The 23,833-nt window shown below is 47.0% G+C and overlaps 1 protein-coding gene across 1 annotated transcript in view; it reads right to left on the bottom strand.

Moving 5' to 3' along the window:
• Nucleotides 1-14,402, bottom strand: part of Hkdc1 (hexokinase domain containing 1) — a 40,701-nt gene extending 26,299 nt beyond the window's left edge. Inside the window, exons 1-5 of the mRNA XM_027388255.2 lie at nucleotides 14,160-14,402; nucleotides 9,143-9,305; nucleotides 2,324-2,472; nucleotides 2,124-2,243; nucleotides 881-976 (exon numbers count right to left, since the gene is read on the bottom strand). Coding sequence (XP_027244056.1) covers nucleotides 881-976; nucleotides 2,124-2,243; nucleotides 2,324-2,472; nucleotides 9,143-9,305; nucleotides 14,160-14,222 — 591 coding nt within the window. The 5' untranslated portion in view covers nucleotides 14,223-14,402. The remainder of the gene's footprint in view (nucleotides 1-880; nucleotides 977-2,123; nucleotides 2,244-2,323; nucleotides 2,473-9,142; nucleotides 9,306-14,159) is intronic.
• Nucleotides 14,403-23,833: the final 9,431 nt, after the last annotated feature.

Raw genomic sequence — 23,833 nt, 5'->3', positions numbered from 1 at the left:
AGAAAGAAAGAAAGAAAGAAAGAAAGAAAGAAAGAGAAAGAAGGAAGGAAGGAAGGAAGGAAAGAAAGAAAGAAAGAAAGAAAGAAAGAAAGAAAGAAAGAAAGAAAGAAAGAAAGAAAAGCACACTAGTCCTGGCCCACAGGGCCCTCCCTCCCTGCCAGCCAGCAAGCACGGCCTTGACCAAAACCCATCTTTCCTACATGGGTTTCCGTTCTGTCCGGTCAACTCCAGTCATTACAACAAGGTTCCCTCAGGTCTGGAGGACTGTTTTAAAGTGAGAAGGACTGGGAGGCGACACAACCAAATGTCCCTCTGGGGCCGGAGGATCATAATTCAGAGCGGCACATCTGCCACTGTTCTAGGGGCTCCTTCACCAGCTCGGCCAATAACAGTAGGAATAGCTCTTCTCACCAGGAAACAAGCAGTTTAGGTTTTAAGTGTTTCAAAAAGTTTCCAAGTGTTTCAAAGTGTTTCCAAAAGTAGGAGTAGGAAGCAGAATAGAGAGCTAGGCCAGAAAGAGTCTCCTTTGGATTCTTTGGTATTTATTTGTATGTTTTGTTGGCTGACTGGTTGGTTGGCTGGGAGAACCAGGAATTGTCCCCAAGGCCTGTGCATATGCTTGGCCACCACTACATCCCAACCCGGAGAGGAGAGAGGGTGGAGCTTAAACACAGCGACACAGCGCAGTCCTCCTGAAGGGGTGTGGTGACTGGGGACCCAGGAAATAAAAGGCTGTCCCTCTGTGGTTCTCCAGAAGGCCTGTCTAACTGTGCTCATCCTCACTACAGTGCAACAGCCCCACCCCCACCCAGTTCTCCTTCCAGGCCCATGCAGTACAAGAGCCCCAAGCCCAAGAGTCAAGGACAAGTGAGTCCCTCACCTTGTGCTTTTTCATGGCGTTGGCAAGGCGGCCCACCACGTCTGTGTCCTGAACTCCCCGGGCCTTGAACTTCTTGGTCCATGAAAGCAGGAAACCCTGTGAGGATGTTTCAGGTTAATATAAGGGGGTGTTCAGGCTGGACTGCAGCAGACAGACAGACAGCCTGTGCTCTGGGTCCCCATGGGTTCCCTTCTCTATGCTCAATCACTCAATTCTTTTGGATTTCATTTTGTTTCTAATTGCACGGATTTATGGGGTATAGAAGGTACCTTCAGTACACAGTCTAGTCAGGGCAATCTGCATAACCACCACAAACAGTTACTGCTTTTTGTGGTGAGACTTATCTAGATTTCAGACAAGTGAGTTGAGTGTAATTTGTCCTTCTGTGCCCTGAGTTTAATGTCCCTCCACATTCCCACAAGTGAGAGATAAGACAGGTTGATGGCTGGATAGCATTCCATTGTGCCCTTTCTTTATCTACTCATCAGCTGAGAGACACTCGGGTTGATTGCCTATCTTGCAGAGAGATTTTTAATGTTGCCTCAGGGGAATATTTTATAATTGAGCCACCTTTCTTTACTCCTTTTATCTCAGTCATAGGAAGCATAATTGCTGGAGTCAGAAGCCTGATTCACACGGTACTGGAGCCTCGGGTTTTTCAGATGAGAAGAGAATTTGGAGATGAACAGAATTGCCCAAGTCCATCCACCTAGTCCGGAGCAGCTAAGCCTAAGATCACAGACTCTAGACACCCTTTTCCCAGCCCCCTCAGTAATGGACAAAGAAATAGAGACAGGAAGTAACTCTGGGTCTCCAGACAGACCTCAGAACCCATGATCAGCCCCAAGATTGTTTTCTGTGCCGCACTGCCACCGTGTGGCCACTGCCACTAACTTCTGCCTTCCTAGGCTCAGGCAACCTCCTGGCTTCACCAACAGGAGCTAGGAGGCAGAGACAGGCAGATCCCTGTGACTCTGAGGCAGCACTACATCTCCTGGCACCCTCGTGATGTGCACTTTAAGGCCCACTGCAGACCCGCTGACTACACGGTTCAGCAAAGCCTCCTGATACCCACCTAAAGCATTTTGCCCTTCATGCTGTGTACAGTTAAGCACAGAATCAAGGCTCTGTGTCACCCAGCTCTCTCACACACATTAGCAAAAAGCAGAGGGAAAGACAGACAGAGCAGAATTTCACGCTGCTCCCTTGCACGTGTCCACATGCCCCAACCCTCCAGTCTTACCTCCTCCAGCTTAGTTTGTCTGCAGGGAAAGGAGAAGGTAAAGCCCAGGGGCAACTTCTTATGCGTCAGATCTCTGCTTCTCATGAAATCTGCCAGGCAGTCAGCTACATAGTCAAAGAGCTGCAGGAGAGAACACAAGCACAGGGCTTAGGGCACCACCTCTGGTGGCCAGTACCCAGGCCTGTCCGTCCTGCCGGTACCTCAGTGCCATTCCCGCGGATGATTTCATTAGGCGTTGGGTAGAACTGACTCTCCATTTGGACATTCTGCTTCCCCTCTTCAGAGACCTGTACCTTCAAGACCCGAAACTTGGATCCTCCAAGATCCAGGGAAAGGAATTCCCCGTTTTCTATGAGAAACCCAAACAGTCACCATTCAGTAAAGATCTCTCCTGTTACACAAGATGGTCATACAGCAAGGGCTGACCAACCTCACAACCCCATGGATTAGTGTCATCATTCCACCTGCTTGAGGGGTGGAGAGGATGGTCTTCAGTCTGCCCCGTGCAGTAAGGGGCAGAGCTGGGGTGTGAGCCTGACCCTGCTCTAGTTGGTCATGCTGGAGGGAATGGGTAAGTTCACTGGGAAAAGGCACGTGTGGACCCTCTTTGTGAAGGGGTCTGAAGAATGAGCCTTGAGAGCAGGGCCTATTCTAGCATGCTGTATCTGGGAAGAAAGCCATGGCACCAACTGCAGGGGAAACTCAGATAAAGGAAGGCATGAGGAAGAGGGGGTGCAGTGAAGAGACGCTAGCCTTACACAAGCTTCAGTCCTCAGAGGGAAATACTCCAGGAGGGGAGGGCAGCGGGGACCAGATGATAGACCTCAGGGTACCACAGATACTTAATGGAGGGGCACAATCTCTCCACAGGATCAGATGGTCCAGCACCCAGTCTGGCCCAAGAAGGATGCTTCAAAAGAAGATACAGAATGACACAAGTTTTAGGCAAGGGCACCCCACCATGATGACGCCTACACAGGACCTTTGCCAGTGTCTTTGGTGCCAGCCACATGTATGGGAAGGTCACCTCGTAATAATCAAAGTGTTTATAAGAACTATCTATGCCTGCAGAGTGGTTTCATATGCTGTGTGTGTACATCGAAGAGAAATCCCATGCCCACAACCCCAAATAGCAGTGTTTGAGGTCATATAATGGCAATATCTCAAGGATCAGCTGGACAATCACTCCTAGTGAGCCCTGAGAGCTAATGCAGAAGAACTCTAGCAGACAGCAAACATGAAGACAGGGAAGAAGCTCACAGGCCCAGGCCCCCAAGCTGAAGGCACAAAAGGCCCTGCTTTAGGGTTTCCATGAAATTCGGTGTGCCTCCTTCTCAGTCCCCATGTCCTTGCACAATAAACATGTCCGGACTTTGCTCCAGAGGTTTCTCTGTTCTGGCAATCCCAGGGTTAAAGGCTGAGGCTTAGCTGGGCCAGAAGTGCTGTGCAAACTGTCACACATGTACCTCTCTGAGAACCTAGTTTGCAAGCAGCTGTGACTGGAAGGCCTTGCAACTCTGCATTTCTAAACAAGCCTCCAGCTAGCTCAGGTGTCAATCATTTATAGACCCAAGCAGCTGGATTTTTGTTTCAGTGGAAACAGCTAGAGATTATCTCCTTCGATTAGCACTGAAGGGAGCCCCAGTGAATGGCTTAAGGTCTGTTACTGGACCAAGGAGTCCAGCTACCAAATCCTATGTACTTATCACATCCATCCCAGGAAGAGGTGTGTTGTACTGGTGTGGAAGTCATGCAAACATTCCCAGAGCACCTAACTCCCTATCAGTGCCAGGTGCTGGGAGGCCAAGACGACAGGGTGTGAGCACCCTGGGGACCTTATCAGAAGTACAGCGATAGATAGGACAAATGCGCTGCTGAGCAAGAGGTGAGAGCTGGCAGCCAGTTCCCCACTGTGCTAAGACAAGGTGGGGTGTGAAGCAGCAGCCAGGCAGGGAGGAGCATGTGTCCCAGCCACAGAGGAGTGGGGGGTATAGAGTGGGAGTGAGTCACGAAAGGTGACAAGGAGCCACAGAGAGAATTTACAGGAAGGGAAGGCCAAATTTGGGAAAAAGGCCTCCAGCCAGCGGGGGGGTTTGCCCTGCTGCAGAGATGGGAGGTGGCAAGCTGAGAACTGGCTAGTGTCCTCTCTGGCCTGCATCGTACCCTTATCGCTGTGCAAACACCTTGCTCCCCAGTGACTCAAGAAGTTGTTTCAAGGAAACCATGTGGTATGATCCCTTCCACGTGGTGTGACTCTAACCCCAGAGGAATGACTTTCTGACCCTGGTGGAGGGAGGCCCTGCCCAGGCAGAGCAGGAGAATGGGGGTGGGGTAGGAGGTGGGGGAAGGTAAAAGGGGCCTTTCACAGCAATTAAGGAAACAGCTTCCCTATGTGGGGCTGCAGAGAGGGCTCAGTTGGTGAAACAATTGTTGCACAAGCATAAAGACCTGAGTTTGATCCCCAGCACCTGACACTATGGTGCGTGTCTGTAATCCTATCACTGAGCAGGCAGAGGCTGGAGGATCCCTGGCATTTGGTGGCCATCCAATCTAGCCAGTCAGTGAGCACTAAGTTCAGTGACAGAGAAGTAGAGAAGCAATTGAGGGTATCAGCTGATATCAATCTGTGACCTCCCCACTCCCACGCATACACCTGTACTCACACACACACACACATCCATATACCACAAGCATGCACAAAAGGAAATAGCCTCCCAAGATGGGGAGGTCCTCAAAAATGGGGTTCCCTTCCCAATGTCACTGTCGGGGCCTTGCCTCAGTTCCTTTCCCATTTTCCATACAGTATCCCCTAAGAGCACCCAGTGGCCAAACAGATAGATTTCTGGAGACCCATATTCCCCAGAGGATGGCTTGGGAACTGTGTCTAGGAATTGCTTGGTGCATTAGACTCTTATGCCTTGGCAAGCATGAAACCTGGGTCCTGCAGCCTGAGGGACCACCAACCTGGTCTGACTGAACATATCAGGGCTTTAAGACTCGCCCCAAACCCCAACAAAGAGTGGAGGCAGAGGTCAAGGGGAAAGCCTGCCTCACAGGGTCAAAGGATCAGACCTTTACTGTCCTGAAATATGTGTGTCTGTTGCACTACCTGGGTGGCTGGAGAGGAAGCAGCCACCACAGGGCTTTTGGTCCTAACAAAGAACCATCCATGTTAGCTTCCTAAGAGACTGGGAGGCCAGTGAGGCTTCATGGGTCACCCCTCAGGCAGGTTGATAGCAAGGAGAACTACAGAGAACAGGTAGACAGACTCAGGAGATTTACAGCAAACAGAATACATTTCTGAAACAGAAGCTACAAGGATTAGGAGAAGTTTATTTGTTTAGTTGTTAGTAATTGCAAAATTACAAAACCAGCTCACAAAACTACGGAGAACTGGGAACAACAGGTAAAGAATTTTTTTTAGTGTGTGTGTGTGTGTGTGTGTGTGCACGCGCACACGAGTGCACACACACGCACACGTACACGCACGCGCACACACACACACACACACACACACACACACGCACACGCACACGCACACAAGCGCACGCACACAAGCGCTCGCATGCATGCTCACACGTGCCACAGCGCATGTGTGAGGGGTCAGAGGACAACCTCACTGCTGGTCCCCTCCTTGCCCCTTTTCTGAGGCAAGGTTTCTTGTTGGCTGCTGTATACACAGGCTAGTTGGCCCAGGCACTTCCAGTAAGTTTCCCATCTTTCTCCAAGAGCGCTGAAATTGCAGATGTACACAACTGAATCAGGCTTTACATGGGCTCTTGGGATCCAAATTCACATTTTGGCATCAAGTGCTTTACCAAGTGAGCCATCTCCCCAGTGCCATTAGAGAGGTTTTTAAAAACACCCCAACCTACACAAGTGCTGTGGTCCATACCTCTGTCAGCATAGGATTCTAGGCCAGAAAGGGTTATGTGAAAGACCCTGTCACAAACACATGTACATCATTCATATGATCTCATCAGGTCTCAGTGGCAGCACTCACAAAACAACACCCTGATTGGTATATTAAACTGAAAGCCTGGAGGGGGCAGTAAGCATGGGAAGGACTTTGCCTGGGGTAGCCCTCATCTACCTGTCTCCTAGATCTGCCAAAGAGGCTCACACTTGACTGCTTCCCTCCTGACATGTCATCAACCAAGGAAGACTAAACTCAAACTGCAGTGTTAGAGACTGAAACTCAAACATCACATCTAAAGATACTCCATCCCATGTTTATATCTGCCCTTCATGATCAATGCATGCCCAACCAAATCATTTACTACCCCAACACTGCCTCAAACCCTCCCTTCCTCTCCCCTCCAAGGAGGGTAGTTAAGTCACAACCAGTTGGCCCTCTTTTGAGTTCTGTGTTGTGTCTGGCTCCTGTGCATGTGGACACATTGATGAAACTACAAGCTTTCTCCTGAGGCTCTGTCTGTTGTTCAGTTCAGCAAACTTAAAGACTTAGTCTTCAGGGGAAGCAGACAGTCCCTTGGCTCTTCCACCAACAACCTACAAATAGATGCAATGCTCTAACTATGCCCTACTGATGTGGCCACAGACCAGTAGTCCTAGCATTTACCAAGGGCATCTGATTATTAGAGACTCTATGTCCCAGGACCTAAGTGACACAGAATGGCAAGGCACTGTATCATTTAATGAGCGTTCATCAGAGGACCGTGATACTAGGTGTACATCTCCCAGATTGAAGAGAAGAAAACTGTAGAATTAGAGTCTCATTTTAAGAAGAAAACTGTAGAATTAGAGTCTCATTTTTAAACTTTCTGAAGCAGCCCCACCACCAACAGCCTACCCATGGCCATTTTCCCTTGCTCTGGAGCCACACCCAGTCCAGGTTAGGAGGACTTAGCCCTGGTGCTCCTTACCACCCACACACCCCATGACTCAGGTGTCAGGTGACCCTGGACGACCTGTCCACAGTCCCTGAAGCACTTGCCTCTAGGGTCAGAGGCAGGGCCCAGATTTCAAAGTAGAGTTGTGACTCTTCAAATCATGTCACTCTAGGTCAGTGGTTCCCAACCTGTGGGTCACAACCATTTGAGGGTCAAATGACCCTTTCACAGGGTCACCTAAGACCATCAGAAAACACAGATTTTACATTATAATTCATAACAGTAGAAAAATTACAGTTATGAAGTAGCAACGAAAATAATTTTATGGTTAGGGGTCACCACAACACGAGGAACTGTATTGAAGGGTCATAGCATTAGGAAGTTAAGAACCACTGATCTAGGTAGTACACTGCCCACAAGGACCCACCTATAAGAAAGGATGCAATGCCTCCCTCATTGCTGTCTCTTGGGCCTCTTACCTAGCAAGCCAAGCTACTTTGACCCAAGCATTGTCCCCAGAATTCTGTTAATCCAATTGAAGGTCCTCTAAGTAGGTCCCAAGCCTCAGTCTTTGTTCCTTCCACAGTTCTAAGACTCTGAGCACTGACACCCTGAAACTGGGGATGCCTCATGCTTCCCAGTCAGATATAGCAACAGCAGTCACCCCATGATGTTATAAGAGGATCCTATGACAGAGAGACCCTAGTGTTCCACAATGGCACTGAGTGCTCAAGAAAAAGCAGGAGAGCTGGGGCGGGGGGCGCTCATGGATTCTTCCAGGGAGCACTAGGCAATGGTGGTTGGAAAATAACGTGTATCCCCTGCCTAGTCCACCTCCTATTCCCTGGCATAGGCCTATGTTAGGGTACATGCAAAGGGGAATTAAGGTTGCAGGATGCAGGCAGAATCAGAATTGTTATCAACTGACCTTTACGTTGAGAGATTAGCTTGGATTATCTCAGTGGGTCTGATGTAATCACAGGACCTTTATGTACAGAAGACACGGCAGAGGGCCAGAGTCAGAGAAAGATCTGAAGACACACTGTGGCTTTGAGGATGGAGATAGGGTATAGAGCAAGGAATGTGGGTGCTTCTAGAAGCTATAAAAGGCAAGGAAACAGAGTTTTGCATTAACTGCCCCAGTCTCCAGGAGGAATACAGCCCTGCTGATAACTTGTGTTTAGCCCAGTGGGACCCATTCCAAACTTCTGACTTGGTGAAATATGGCTGAATATGTATTGTGTTAATCCACAAAGTCTCTGGGAACATTACCAGAGTCTCTGGGGACCGTGTTTAGGAGCTGCTACAGGTGGGCAGATCTTATGCTCAGGCAAACATGGAACCAGGTCTTAGTGGAGAGTACTGGGACCGTCATCTGGGTCTGTGTAGACTACATCAGAGTTCCTGTGTTCATCCCCAAGGACAGAATAGCCACATGGACTCAATACATAGGATCTGAGAACTCGGCTCAGTGATAAAGACCTGTCCAGCATGGCCAAGACCCTGGGTTTGATACCCAGCCCAGCATGTGAACAGGGCCAACTCTCTCATCTGACAGATGAACAAACAAGGCTAAGCACTGACTGAAGTCACTAAGGTGTAACAGAGCTGGGCCCAGGGCCTAGGTTCTTGGATAGACACGTCATATTACTTCACCACACACTTCCTTTCACTACTTACTGTCTGTAGCCTGGAATCTAGGGGCGGAGGACAGAAGGCCGCATACCATTCCTTCAACGTGTGCCAGGGGCAGGTGTTTGGTAAGTGCTCAGAACAATGTGGGAATGAAGCCCTGGCTTCTGGAGACTGTCACCCACAACTGTGACATGGGTTCTGACAAGCCCCTATCGCAGTGTGGGGACACTTCCTATGAGAGGCAGTGATTGATCTCGGGGCTGCACCTGGAAAATTAAGGTGGCACTCACGGGAGCAAGAATGAGGGACTCTGCAGCAGGGAAGGCAGCTGGAATGAGTGAGGTCACAGTGGGCAGAGGGATACCCAAGAGCCTCTGTCTGAGGACCCCCAAAGCATTCAGTTAGCAGGACTGAGGCAGAGAGAGGAGGGGAAGTTGGAAAGAGGCAGGGGCAAGCGATGGATTATCCATCAGTTTAGGAGCTGGTATGGGAAGGGAGGGAACGGGTTCCGGTGACCCGAGCCCCACTCACCTGAGCCATCTGGAATGGCCCTGACAAACGTGGGCAGCATCTTTACTGACGCTGTGGGGTTCGTGTCCTTCCCCAGGCCTTTCTCCATCTCGGCCTGGAACCGGGCCATGATGTCCACGAGGGTCTCATCTGAGAGTCGCATGTGATACAGGAACCTGTCCACCTAGAACAGACACTGGGTTGGTCAGGGTTGGCTCTGGGGGTGCTTGCTCTCCCAGCTGAGGCTGTACACAAACTCCCAGTTCTACTGAGAACTCCAGACTCTCAGGACAGCTTTGTCATGCATGCTCCTGTGGTTCCTTACCGGCACTTCATCAGCTGGGGACAAGGCAGGGAGGTGGGAGAATGGAAGGAGAGGCTGAAACAGAGCAGAGGGACTCCTCTGAAGGAACTGAGGAAGAAGTGGTTCCCCATACAGTGTGTGTGTGTGTGTCGGGGGAGCTAGAGCATCTAATCCCAATTCCAGGCTTTCACCATGTACCACTGTCTTTCTGATGGGAAGATTAGCTACACCTCAAATCTCAGGTTCCCATATTTTTTTTATTGTTGTTGGTTTGTTTGTTCTGAGACAGTTTCACTGTGCAGCCATGTAGATCAGGGTAGCCTAGAACTTGCTAAGTTGCCCATGCTGGCCCCAAACTAGTGATCCTCCTGACTCTGCCTCCTAAGTGGGATTGCAGGTATGTGTCACCATGGTTGGCTTACCATGGAAGCTTTCTTGCACCCAGCTGATACATCCAAATGTGTCTCTTTGCTTATCAGTTGACACAAAGCTTAGAACTAGGTTTGATTGACAACTGCAATCTCTAAATTTCTATTTAATCGAGGAAATGACGTTGTCCTAATGCAGATGGAGTTTTGCTTTGCTTTTTGAGACAGAGGCTCACTAATTTTTAAAGCCATATCAAAGCCTGGCATGGTGGCACATGTCTGTAATTCTAGCACATAGGAGGTAGAGGAGCAGCATTAGGAGCTCAAGGTCATCCTTGGTTATATAGGGACTTCAAGGTCAGCTTGGGTTACAAGTGCCTCAAAACACAAAAACAAGTCATGTCAACTTGGTATTAGGAATGAGATGTCATTTAAGTAGCCAGGATTGAGACAGAGGACCACTGCCCCCAATGCAGGAAGTTATAAAAATCACAGTACATTCAGTTACCTTGATTGTAACATGTCTCATTGGGAATGGCAGTGAAGTGTCTTAGTCAGTTGCAGATGCCAGTATGGATTCTCAGGCTCATGAGAATGGATTATAGATAGGCAGGAAGAAATAGCCTGTTACATTTATCGAATACCATCTCTTCTTTCAAAGTGTTGTGCATGTCACTCCATCAACCCTCCAAGACCCTTTAAGAGGTCTAGATAAGGCCAAATTTCAGTCCCTCGATTAGAGTCCTGATAGCATAACAGAACTGGACTACTGACCTCCATAGGTACACCCACAAGCCCCACAGATGAGCTGTACCAAAAAGTGCAGCCCTTACATCACCTCTGTTCTGGGCACAAGTGTTAGTCCTCTTTAGCTAGGTCTCAGAGGACAGAATGACCCAAACAAGAGGCCCAGGATGGTGAAATGGCCCCATGACTCTGGGGTCTAGGGGGAGGTAGAGAGAGGCCAGAAAACTATCAGAGCCCCCAACAACAACAAAAAAAGGACAACGGAGCTTTTAGCATATTTGAGAAGATAGGATGTAACCGGGCCGTGCTTTGTTAGGGCTTCCAGCTTGGCTGTTGATGACTAATTGGTTGGCACAAACTTGCACAAATGGGGAAAACTGGGTAGAAAGGGGGTAATTGGGGCAGAGGACGAATGGAATGCTCTATGTGGGAACTCAACTTGGTCCTGCCAAAACCCCCAGAGCGAGCCCTGAACCTACTGCTCAACCTTAGCATAAAGAACTTCTCCAGATATCCATAGACTACCATCTCACGTAAGACATGGGGGGCACATGGATAAGCTGCCATCTCATGTAAGACATGGGGAGCGGCACATGGGTAGGATGTAACGGTCATTAGCACCTCAAGTCACTGCTGCTCTTTCAGAGAGCATGAGTCAGTCACAGAAGAAAGAATGTCAACTTAACAGGTTCTTGTTTATTCTTTGTATCTTCCTAAAACAGTAGCAAGGAGGGAGGGAGACACATTATTGGGACACAAAAGAAAAATTACCATCTTCAATCCAGACAAGTAATCTGGAGGCTGTGTAGACGGCACACGTGTACTAGGCACAAGAACATGAGTGGCAGGAGCCCAGGCCACTTCCTCTGAGACTTCCAACCAAAAGGAGAGCTGACCAGACCAGCTTTAGAGAGAGCAGATGACAAGCCTCAAAGCTCAAGCCTACTCCGTTACAGAAGGAAGGGGCCTGAAAGATCACCCAGTCCAAAGATCTCATACCACGAATTGAATCATAAGCAGGTTCCACACTTTGAACTACTGGTTTCCCTTCTGAAATTTTATTCTCAGAAATCTACCCCAAATAATAATAAATATATGCCACTGTTGATTGTAGTGATTATTTTTTTCCATTGAGGGAACTTGGTTTGTATGTTGGGTTAAATCAGGGAGCAATTTCAAAGGAGAACCTGAATATTCTTGTTCTAATATAGTAAAATTTTAATTGTTGGATGTTTCTGGAAGTTTCCAAATAACCAACAAGAGGGAAAAGTGAAATGCTGTAGGGCACATCTACTTAATGAACTATGAGGAAGACACTGAAAGGTGACCATGAAGCTAATGGAGAAGTGTGTACAGGAGGCGATCAGAGCTGATGCACAATGCATGCCGACCTAACTGTAAAGTACACACCATGAGCAGAGCACAAGGCTGCCACAGAGTACACGGGAGACTGGGGACTTGAGGGATAGTAAAGGTGAGAATCAAGTGAACATCTCCACATTTTTGCAATGTTGACTTACTAAACTATAAACTCGTGCGCGCGCGCGCGCACACACACACACACACACACACACACACACACATGCGCACACACATGCACACACACACACACACACACCACACACAGAAAGCCCAATCTGCACTGTTCTTATGAATGAACCATGTATGGGTCAGTTACCAGGTCCAACCCAGCATCATCAATAGGTCAAATATGTCAATATATTGAACTGGAAACCAATGTCAGACAGTGGCCTTCTTTTTGTCTTAATGTCATTCTGAGATTTCCAAATATGGTTCAAGGGTCTGATGAGTCATCTTTGTAGGCGAGCACGTCCCAGAACCTTGACAACTCCAAGCAGGAAGGGTGCAAACTGTCAGGCAGGAAGCACTGAGAGAATTACCACTCAGATGATACACTTTGCCTTGTGACAAGCTGTTTTTGACCTGTGGAGGAATGTCCTCCAAGCTGTGACTCAAACCAACTACAAACCAGTCTACCCACAAGCCAAGGGACCTGCTAGCTCCCTGGGATTCCTGACTCTCTTACTTTCCATAATGAGGGAAGGAATGCAACCCAGGAAATGACAAAAGCTAGCACTTTTCCAGAAGGATCTGGTATATATCAATGGAGCCTGTCCTTGGGTTGGTGGACTAATGTGCTCCAGACTATTTCTCAGGCTAGAACAAAAGGCCAGCCACTATAAGGAGCCAAGGATATGAAGTGACTTTGCAAATTGAAGGTTTCAAAGATTCCCTTTAAGGGTGGCATCTCTACCAAGCAGGTAGAAACAGAAAGTGAGCTCTGAAGCAGGGCTGCAGAGGACTTTACACTCCTCAAGCAGTCAGCAGAGGGCTCTTTGAATCTAGTCAGCAAATGACAGAATAAAACAACTGTTAAAGCGGAGAGTTTCCACTCTTCAGCTTACTGCTGACTCTCCCCGAATGCATTACAGGGAGTGTGCTCACCAGCACAGGAAGGCTACAAGGGACCACACTCCCTCTCTTACATTTCGAAAAGCATTTTGAAGGCTACAAGAGGGATCTGCCAATCTCAGTTTGATCCTCACTTCACTTTTAATGCCCGGGTGACCTTGGCGGAGTCCAGCTTCCCGGAAGACTGCTTTTTCTATCAGTTGAGATGCCACCTCCTTGCAGTTGTCAGCAGCTAGTGAGTGTGTTTAGTGAAACAGGCTGGGCTCCTTTTAGGCATCAAGAGAGAGTCCTGATTTCATCAGTCAACTATAGCCCAACCTGATTTTGTAGACTAGTACTGTGGCAAAGTAGCCAAAAGTCCACACCATTAATAGGACCCCACTGGCCAATAGCACATGCTAAAAAAATTACAAATCTATTAAAATTTACATCCTAGCCATGCCTAATGGCATGACCTTGTGATTCTAGGTGCTTGGGAGGCTGAGGCAGTAGTCTGAGACTAGTGTGGGCTACATAATGAGACCCTGTCTCAAAATAATCAAATAAAATCAGCATTCCTCTTGGTGCCCTTATTTTATGTGATTTCAATCAAATGAATAATCAGATGCACTTTTGAAAGTTCTGATTCTGGCTGGCTCAGAGGTTAAGAGCACTGTCTGCTCTTCCAGAGGTCTTGAGTTCAATTTCCAGCAACCACATGGTGGCTCATAACCTTCTATGAAGACAGAACACTCATGTGCATAAAATACACTAATAAATCTCTAGAAAAAAAGTTCTGATTCTTTACAAATGACTCACCTCCATTGTAGCCTCGCCCCTCAACTGGTCATAAAGTTCTTTGAGCTTTCTAAAGAATTCCATATCCCATAATTGTCAAGAGGTTTGACTGAAAGCCAGGACTTGGGGCAGTAAGAAATATGGGAGAATCACTACATCTTCTCCTCTGAGACTTTCAATACTATTGGCTCCCAGTATTTTTTCTAATAAGGTCTCTTAAATACTTTTTTCTTTCCATGCTGGGGCTAGAACCCAGGATTTCACACAAGCTAAGCAAGCACCCAAGTACTAGAGCTACCCTACTCCACCCCCATACCCCACACCGCCCCCTGAGCCTTAATCCCTTTTGATGTAGGGAGGGAATCAGTTGAGTCTGTCAGTGTAGACCACCGGACATCTGAGCCCTTACCTTCTTGATCTGATCCTCCTTCAGCTTGGTGAAGTAAAACGCCATCAAGTGTACTGCAAACATGTTTCCCGAGTTTGGTTGTTCCTGAGACAGACAGAGATTTCCGTACAGTCGCTGTTCACCCTCTGTGGAGTGCCACACACCTCTCGTTCAGGCTGGGAGCTGGGTGCTAGAACTAAATACTTCCAGCTGCTCGGTTCAATGATTAAACTTCACCGGTCTCTGGTCCCTCCCTCTGCCACACATGATTGTCTAACAGGAGGCTCTGGTGGGAGCTGCGGGCCAGCTGAGGGGAAAGCTGGGAAATGATGGGTTGACTGAGAAACCGGGCACCACAAAATCTTGTTGCCGAGCAATGCATTCACACCAATGCTTCGAGCCCACTCAGTCAAGGGAAATCTTGTGAGGAGTTGGAGGGCAAAACAAAGCCAACTTTAAGCAGTGGGGCTAATCTGTAGGTAAATCCCAGTCCCAGGGTTCCTTTTCCTCAGCAAGCCAACATAACTGCCAACTCCCAGTCCCTCTGAAGCTCCATCTTAACTGGGACTGAGTGTGTCCTGGTCCTGCAGATTCCAAAATTACGGAGACAATTTCTCTACCGTGGCAGATAAGCCTTTAGCTTGGTTAATGAAAAACAGTCAGTACTCAACAGTGGTAAATCAGACAGCCTTTATTCCACAGGGAGTAAGTTGGGGCTGGGCAGGGAGGTGTTGAGATAATGGAAGCCAGCAAGCCTCACTGGAGGTGCTGTTACAGACACTGAAGTTATGGGTGTGCTTCCGGAGAGACACCTGGGTCCATTGCCCACCCCCCACCCCACCCCCATCATACACGATGTCAGAAGGATCTGACATGCAGGAACAAAAACCTTTGCACTCCTCCAGTCACTGCCTGGCTAGTGAATTCAGTAAGACCAGCTGCCAGGCACAGGGAGCTTCATTAGTTCCATCTTACAGATGAGAAAGGTGGCCCTGAACTAAGGACTTACTCGAAATCACACTTGTAAATGCTTCAGCAGCACCAAAACTGATTCCAGAGCCCAGCTCCTGACTGGCACAAGCTTCTCTTCCTCTGCCAAACACTTACCTGGTAATTAAGACTCTGTTAAGTTGAGTTTTAGCTAGCCCCAAAACTAAACACAGGGCGGGGCAGGGGTGGTGCATACCTTTAACCCCAGCACTCGGGAGGCAGAGGCAGGCAGATCTCTGTGAGTTCGAGACCAGCCTGGTCTATAAGAGCTAGTTCCAGGACAGGCTCCAAAGCCACAGAGAAACCCTGTCTCAAATGCCCCCCTCCAAAAAAACTAAACATAGGGCAACACTCCAATAGACCCTTTCCAGTAGAGAAAGGGGTTTCTTGAAAAACAATTCCCTGACTACTCTCCCAAACACTAAGAAAATGTGCTGTGGCCAAGTGGTGGTGGCGCACGCCTTTAATCCCAGCACTCGGGAGGCAGAGGCAGGTGGATCTCTGTGAGTTCGAGGCCAGCCTGGTCTACAGAGATAGTCCCAGAACAGGCTCCAAAGCTACACAGAGAAACACTGTCTTGAAACACAAAAAGAAAACGCGCTGTAAAGTTAACAGCTGACTAGATGTTTGTGGGCACCCCAGGTCTTATCTCCCACTGTCCAGGTGACCTCTGAATAAGCTGTGTCACCCTGGTCACCTGATAGCCTTAGCTTTGTCTGCTTTTCTACTGCATGACCTTACCAATCAAAACAATGGCTGACCACTGCTTGGGCAGGGACCTTACAGATAGATGCCTCTTCAGAAACCACCAGAAGTCTGACCTAGGCCAGTCTTGATTAAATGATTACAAACTTTCCACAGACTGACATAACTCCCTCCCTGATGGAGAAACCTCGACCCTTTCTGTCTGTTTATCCCCAAACCATGACTTTTAGCTTCTTTGCTTATCGCATAAGCAAACAAAAGGTTAACCTTCAGTTTCCACTCACTCCCCAAAATGTACAACTGCTGGAATTCAGAAATAGTCTTGGACAACATCCTGGACAGGCTGCTCGTAAGTGCCTGTGGCAACCAACTGAGGTCACCCACTCCAGGCTGGGATACCAGATTAGGATGGGCAGTGGGCAGAAGGAAGCCACCCTTCAGAGGCCTGTGAGGTAGACAGGCAGGCAGCCTGTGGGAACTTACCAAGGCAAGGACACTAGGCTGTCCCTGTTACATGGCGCCTCTCACCTAAGCACATCGGCATCTACCTTCCAGGTGTGAGCTAGCTGAGTAACCCAAGAATCTAATGACTGCTAAAGATCATTTGCCTCTAGAGTCATCAAGACAGACCCTTCATTTTACAGTACCAAGATAAAACAGCTGGGTCGGCTTGCCGTTTTCTCACCGACTAATCCTTGGTGTATTTCACCCTTGTTAAAGCTCTATGTAACTAGTCTAAAATGTCAAGCTGTGGACTTTGCTTAAGGACATGGGAGTGTTGTCGCTCTTACAATAGTTAATACACATCATCCATTTGACCCAGCACAGGAAGTGAGGTTCTCTATGTACATGGCCATTTCCACAGAGGTCTGCTTTAATCCACCTGGCCTCGCCTAAGCTCAAAGCAACATCTTCTGGCTGTCCTTTAGGTACTGAGCCTGACAGGAGGTCCGAACAGGCCAATAAACAGTCCTACTTAGGACACAAGTGGAGTTTACAAGGTGCTCTATAGTACTAACTCCTACAGGAATGACCACATTCTCCATTTTACAGATGGAGGAGGAGGGCCGAAGAGCCTCACTGGTATTTGGTGGAACAGAACTTCAAACACGGGCAGTCTGGCACCAGAGCACAGGGACATCTGGGGACTTGACTAGAATCACAACCCTGGCTCCAAAGAGCAGTGGCAAGTGCACAGGCCCTGGGTTCTCCCTCTGGCTTTCTCTTCCCTCAAGGTGAAAGGCCAAGGCCATATCTTTCACAACCACCCTGGTGGTCACTCTGACCATGGAGGCAAATCACAGGAAAAGAGTGTAGCTTACACTGGGCACACCAAAATCATTACCTGACCTCTCAAGGTCTTCTCAAGGCTGGGGACCCCTCCTAAAATTCCCATTTCATTTCATCCTCATTCCATGAGGAAAAGAAAATGTGTGTAGACTTTTCCATCCATTCAGTAAAACACAAATATAAACCATGAGAAGGTACCAGTTCTATTTACAGAATTATAGGCAGTCAGGAATGTTGTCAAAATTCTGCTACTGGCTGAGCATGGTAAAGCATGACTTTAGTCCCAGCACTCAACAGGCAAAAAAGCAGGTGGACATCTATGAGTTGAGAGCAGACTGGTCTACATAGTCAGTTCCAGACTAGCTAGGCTACATAGAGACCCCTGTCTCAAAAAATAAATAATAGGGCTGGAGAGATGGCTCAGAGGTTAAGAGAACTGGTTGTTCTTCCAAAGGTCCTGAGTTCAATTCCCAACAAACACATGATGGTTCACAACCATCTGTAATGAGATCTGGTGCCCTCTTCTGGCCTGCAGGCACACATGCAGGCAAAACACTGTATACATAATAAATAAATCCAAATAAGCAAACAAATAAATAAATAAAATTGTTCCTGTTATTAAAAAAAAACATCATGAAAGTCTACACTATGTTTCAATGTAAGTCCAAAATTAAACTGTTCATAGCACAAATTATTCTGAACAATTGACATTTAGCTAGCTGCACAAGAATGTGTGAGAGCAAATGTCTGCACACAGGAAACCAATGCAGAAACTTCCACACTCCACCACCAAGACAGCGAGCAACTACTGTGTCTTCATGGGAGTAACCACATATGAAGCCAATGTTCAGCAGCTTCCTAAAGAATGCTACCAGACCAGTTACTCACCTAGAAGAGAAGGAATGCTTAGGAAGAAGTTAATGCACAACCCTCTTCAAATCATAATCGAATATCTGCAAAACATGACAAACCATTCCAGGAAATGCAATTCACAAGGCAGAAGATAACCAGCCTGTAAAAGCAAATGAGACTTCTGATTAGACATGGCATAAACCCAAGTGTACAGGGATGGAGAGATAGCTCAAGGTTGAAGAGTCCTGTGCTCTTCCAGAGGACCTGGGTTCAATTCCCAGCACCCACATGGCAGCTCACAACTGTTACTCTAGTCCCAGGGGATCTAACGCCCTCTTCTGGCCTCCAGGGGCAGCAGACATGCACATGATACATACACATACAAGCATAATATCCATACACATAAAATAAGTAAACATTTAAAAACAAAACCAAAATAAAATTAAAAACAACAAACAGGAAAGCAGAAGAAAACTCCAGGAGCTAAAAATCAAAGCCACAGGGAAGGGCCCACTGGCCACATACAGAATTGAAATCTGGCAAAATGCTGTTCCTTGTGCTTGAAATGAAGTGACTCTCTTCTGTTTTTTTGTTTTTTGTTTTTTCTGGACAGGGTTTCTCTGTGTAGCCTTGGCTTTCCTGGAACTCACTCTGTAGACCAGGCTAGCCTCGAACTCACAGAGATCTATCTGCCTGCCTCTGCCTCCTGAGTGGATTAAAGGCGTGCAGCACCACCCCCTGGCTGTCAGTTATTTTTTTAAACATCCAGGTTTCCTGCCACATATAGTGAGAATGAAGTGTTCACTTGGAGTTGTTGTACATTGTAATAACTTTTTTCAAAAAACAAAACATTGTCTCCAGTTTACATTCAGCTATTCCTACCTTAATTGTAAACTTAAAGTAAACCTGCTCTGGAAACCTGCCAGAGCTTGCCGTTTCATCTTTGCTGTTTCATCTTTACTGTTCTATGAATTCTGTAGCACCCTGAGTTAAGGCAACTCATTTAAAAGGCAAAATAAATAAATGTAATTGCTAAATGTTTAAAGATACTTTTGTGAACATTACACATTATTTTGTTGTTGCTGTTTTTTGAGACAGTTTCTCTGTGTAGCCTTGACTGTCCTAGAATTCACTTTGTAGACCAGACTGGCCTTAAACTTAGACATCTGCCTGCCTCTGCCTCCCCAGTGCTGGGATTAAAGTGGTGCTCCACCAATGCCCGGCTTTTTTTTTTTTTTTCTTTTTCTTTTTGGTTACTTACATAATTTTAAAAATTAAAAGGGTGTTAGGGATACAGCTCTATGGTAGAGTACTTTCTTAATATGGCCAAGGTCCTGGGTTTGATCCCAAAAGAACAATTCCCTGCCTCATCACAATCTGCTTATAGACACTATTGATTTTCCTGCTAAGGCTCATCAATGTCACTGCATGTATCTAAAGGTGCATAAGATGGCCGTTTAAGGTGTCACTGCTGGCTCCTCCCTCCCTCCCTGAAAGGCTCAGCAAACCCTGTGGATCGAGGACAAAAAGAATCTTAAGAATTGGAGGACGGGGAGGTGTGCTTTGTAATGCTGTCCTCTGGGACATGACATGTCTGTTGCATATCAACTCACAGCGGCTACTAGCACAAGACCTCTACAAAGATCAAGCGAGTTTTAAATTCCAGCATGGAGTGGGAGAGGCTCCCGAGGCCCCTAGCTCTAGCTATTGGCAGCTGATGGCTGCTGGGGGAGGAAGAGTCACTTTTCTTCAGAAGTATAACCACTGAGTAGATTCTTCATACTCTAGTAGAAGGTTCTACACCCAGATGCGTAAGAGCACTAACTAAATTCAGGGGATTAAAAAATAAAAAGGGGACATTTAGTGGGGAGGGAGATGTGACAGGGGAATCCTGGGTGAAGTTGAGAGGGGTAGGGAGAGGTGGATTAAGAACAAGATAAATGTATACCATTCAAATGATAACTCACTGGATTATAAACCCTTTCTAAGCCCCATTAAGTACCACTCACTCCCGCCAGATCACTCAGCAAAGAGTAAAGAGGTGATACTCACACTCTTCAGGCAGATTTTTTTTTTTAAAGATTTTATTTATTTATTATGTATACAACATTCTGCTTCCATGTATATCTGCACACCAGAAGAGGGCACCAGATCTCATAACAGATGGTTGTGAGCCACCATGTGGTTGCTGGGAATTGAACTCAGGACCTCTGGAAGAGCAGTCAGTGCTCTTAACCTCTGAGCCGTCTCTCCAGCCCCTCTTCAGGCAGATTCTAAGACAGTAGTCTTAAAGGACAAACGATAAATATGCTAGAAACAAGTTCTTAAATTTGGTCTTCAGACTGGAGATGGCTCAGTGGTTAAGAGTACTTACTATTCTTTATCCAGATGGCCTGAGTTCAGACCCCAGTACCCACACTGACAATCACATATGTGCAACTCCAGCCCTAGGCATCTGATGCCCTAGGCTTCCACAGGCATACACACAGTAGTACACACACACAAATACACATAACATGTAAATTAAGATGTTTTAAAATATTTGATTTTTATCAAAGAATTAAAAAGAAAAATGTCTTCAATGCTCAATCCTACATGGACAGATATTTAGAGAGCAGTGGTAATTCCATGTTTATAAAAACTCAGGTTTCGGGGCTGGAGAGATGGCTCAGGGGTTAAGAGCACTGACTGCTCTTCCAGAGGTCCTGAGTTCAATTCCCAGCAACCACATGGTGGCTCACAACCATCTGTAATGTGATCTGGTACCCTCTTCTGACATGAACTGTATACATGATAAATAAATAAATCTTAAAAAAAAAAAAAACTGCCTGCTTTGGAAACTTGGGGGCCGTTCTCTTCCCAGGGAACAACCCCAACATGTCGGAATAAAATCCTTTAAAAACAAAAATAAACTCAGGTTTCTAGCCAGTAGTGGCGTGCACACCTTTAATCCCAGCACTTGGGAGGCAGAGACAGGCAGATCTCTGAGAGTACAAGGGCCAGCCTGGTCTCCAGAACGAGAGCGAGTTCCAGGACAGGCTCCAAAGCTACAGAGAAGCTCTGTCTCAAAAACCAAAAAAAGGAAAAAGAAACAAAACAAAACTCAGGTTTCTCCAGAAACAGGCACCCACAGCTAAACACTGAGCCATACTCCTGGAATCCAATTGTGGAGATGGAGGAGGGTGAGCAAAGGAGCCAAGATGGTTCTGGAGAAACCCACAGAACAGTTGACTTGGCCTAATGAGAACACAGGGACCCTGGTCGTAAAGCTGGGGAACCAGCATTGGACCTAACCAAGCCCTCTGAATGTGGGTGCCAGCTGGAAGGCCAAGGCAGTCTATGGGACTTCTGACAGTGGAGCCAGTCTTTAACCCTAGTGCACAAATGGACTTTGGGAGCCCATTCCCTATGGAGGGATACTATTGCAGTCCAAATACAGTAAGGAGGGCCTAGGCCGTCCTCCAAATGATGTGGACTTTCATGATCCCCCATGGAGGGCCTCACTATCCCTGGGAAGTGGGTTGGGGGGTCTGTGGGGAGCATGGGAGGGTGAGGGAATGGGGATATGGATATGTAAATAAGAGTGCTTCTGGGCTGGAGAGATGGCTCAGAGGTTAAGAGCACCGACTGCTCTTCCAGAGGTCCTGAGTTCAATTTCCAGCAACCACATGGTGGCTCACAACCATCTGTAATGGAATCTGGTGCCCTCTTCTGGTGTGCAGAATGTTGTATACATATTGTATACATATTAAATAAAAACTTTTTTTAAAAAATGTTTCTACAATAAATAAAAATGAAAAAATAAATCCAAAAAATTAAAAATAAACAAAAACAAGAACTCAGGTTTCTAAAGTCTAAAGCTTTCAAAGAGGAAACTCTTAGCATGATACATATGCTTGTCTCAGCAAGCTTTGCCTCTCCATCCACATATGCAACAAATATACTATGCATGTTTCTTCTGTTTTTGAGATACAGTTTCACTCTAGAATTGGTAGTGGACCAGGCTGGCCTCAACTCAGAATCTACCTGCCTCTGCCTCCTGAGTGCTGCTCTGGATGTATTTGTCTGATCTAGACAATGACTGCATTATGATGGTTTGGGGCATGAGACTGACCATTTGTACTGACAGTACTGTCTATCTTCAATTCATGGGAAGTTATCTTTGAAAGACGTAGTATCGTCCTGTAGATATGGACTCACCCACAGATATAATATGCAAAGTACTAAATCACTGGCTATTGATGGCAGCCAGACAATTAATAACCACCTTTCTTTAAGCCCCCAGATCTGGAGTGACAGAGCCTCAGGCCACAGCTCATGCTGCTGCACATAGGAATGAACAATAATTTCGAAAAGGGCTCTCAGCCAGGTACCTCAAAGCGCATTAGAGGACTGCTGGGGAGAATGAAAACAGCTATGGTTTAGATAGGACGCACTCATGATTAAAGTGAAATGCACACGTGGGAATTAACTAAGTCCACAAAAATGGTGACAGCCAAACAGTAACACAACCAAGCTGCTCTCCTGGTGACAATTAAAGCTCTCTGAGGAAATGAGCCCCGCACCACTCCAATCAGTTTCCCTGTTGGTGCTCCTTGATGACATCTCCAGTCTCTTCTGCTAAAGTACATGGAAAAGGTTAGGGCAAGAGCAAACTCAACTGTTCAAGAGCCTTCTTTAGCTAAGCATTCAAGCAGCTTTTCCTTAGAGTCCTGCCCTCCACAGCCCACCAGAGGCTTTGGGAGATTTAACTTGCCCTTTGTAAAAGCACCGCTGTCTGCTTCAGTTCATGGGAATTTTGTGAGACCACATAGACAAGAATTATTCTAAGTCACAGAGGAAAGTTAACTCTAGAAACCAGAGCTGTGGAACACAGGATACCTGTGGCACTTCACTTCTTTACCTACAAGGAAAGAACAGTACTTCTCAGCCTTTACTCCCATGAAGACAGAGGTCTGAGAGGACAACTGCCATGAAGGCAAATGTCACCCCGACTCAGAACCCTGAAGAAAAACAGAGATGTGTGAGTACCACAGCATATCTGGGTGTTCCTCCACTCTGAGCCTCTGCTCTGGAGTCAGCTTCCATCAACACATGCTCAGGAAACTGGCTTAATTCTCAGAATGACCTGAGAGTTCTATTCCCCGGGCAGAATGACCCAAACCTTCAGTCTTGTTGAGGAAATACTTGTGGTGCGCAGGCTGGGACTAAACAGCCAACTGGCACCTAAGCAGCTCTGAGCACAAGTGCCCACTCCTTCATAGGCGGCGTGCTGAAAAAGGCAGAACCATGTCTGTCCAAGAACTGAGGTAATGCCTTTAAATTTCTAGCTACATTCTTAGCCAGGGCAGATGGAGACCGCTATGCAACAGACTGGCCTTTAAACACTGGAGATTTGACAGCACCTTCCTTCCTGGAGCTGACTTTCCCCATCATTTACCTCTACGTGTGTGTGCACTCATTCTACAGTCAGACTGTTTCCATGCTAGCCCACACACTGCGGCTATAGCAGCACACTAGAGACACAAATGTCCTTGCCCTGCTGAGCTGTACTCCATCTTGCTAGTGTGTACCTCCAGCTTCTAGAACATTCTCTGGTAGTGAGCGTAATAGACAGCAGCATGTGTGGAATTCCATCCATGACACGACATCCTCAATAACAGGCCTAACAATCCCCCAAACTGATGTGATGTCTCGAGAGCAGGATTTCTGAAGCAGCAGTGTCTCGCAGCTACTCTACAAAAGGTCATTATGAACACTTAGGTACAGCCCTGAAGATACTATTTTAAAGACTGAAATAAGTAGTTTAGACAGCTTAGGAATTTACTTTCCTGTGGGGGAAAAAAAAGTTCAAGATG

The sequence above is a fragment of the Cricetulus griseus genome, assembly GCF_003668045.3.
Source record: "Cricetulus griseus strain 17A/GY chromosome 1 unlocalized genomic scaffold, alternate assembly CriGri-PICRH-1.0 chr1_0, whole genome shotgun sequence".
Classification (NCBI taxonomy): domain Eukaryota; kingdom Metazoa; phylum Chordata; class Mammalia; order Rodentia; family Cricetidae; genus Cricetulus; species Cricetulus griseus.
This window is presented reverse-complemented; position numbering and strand designations above follow the sequence as displayed.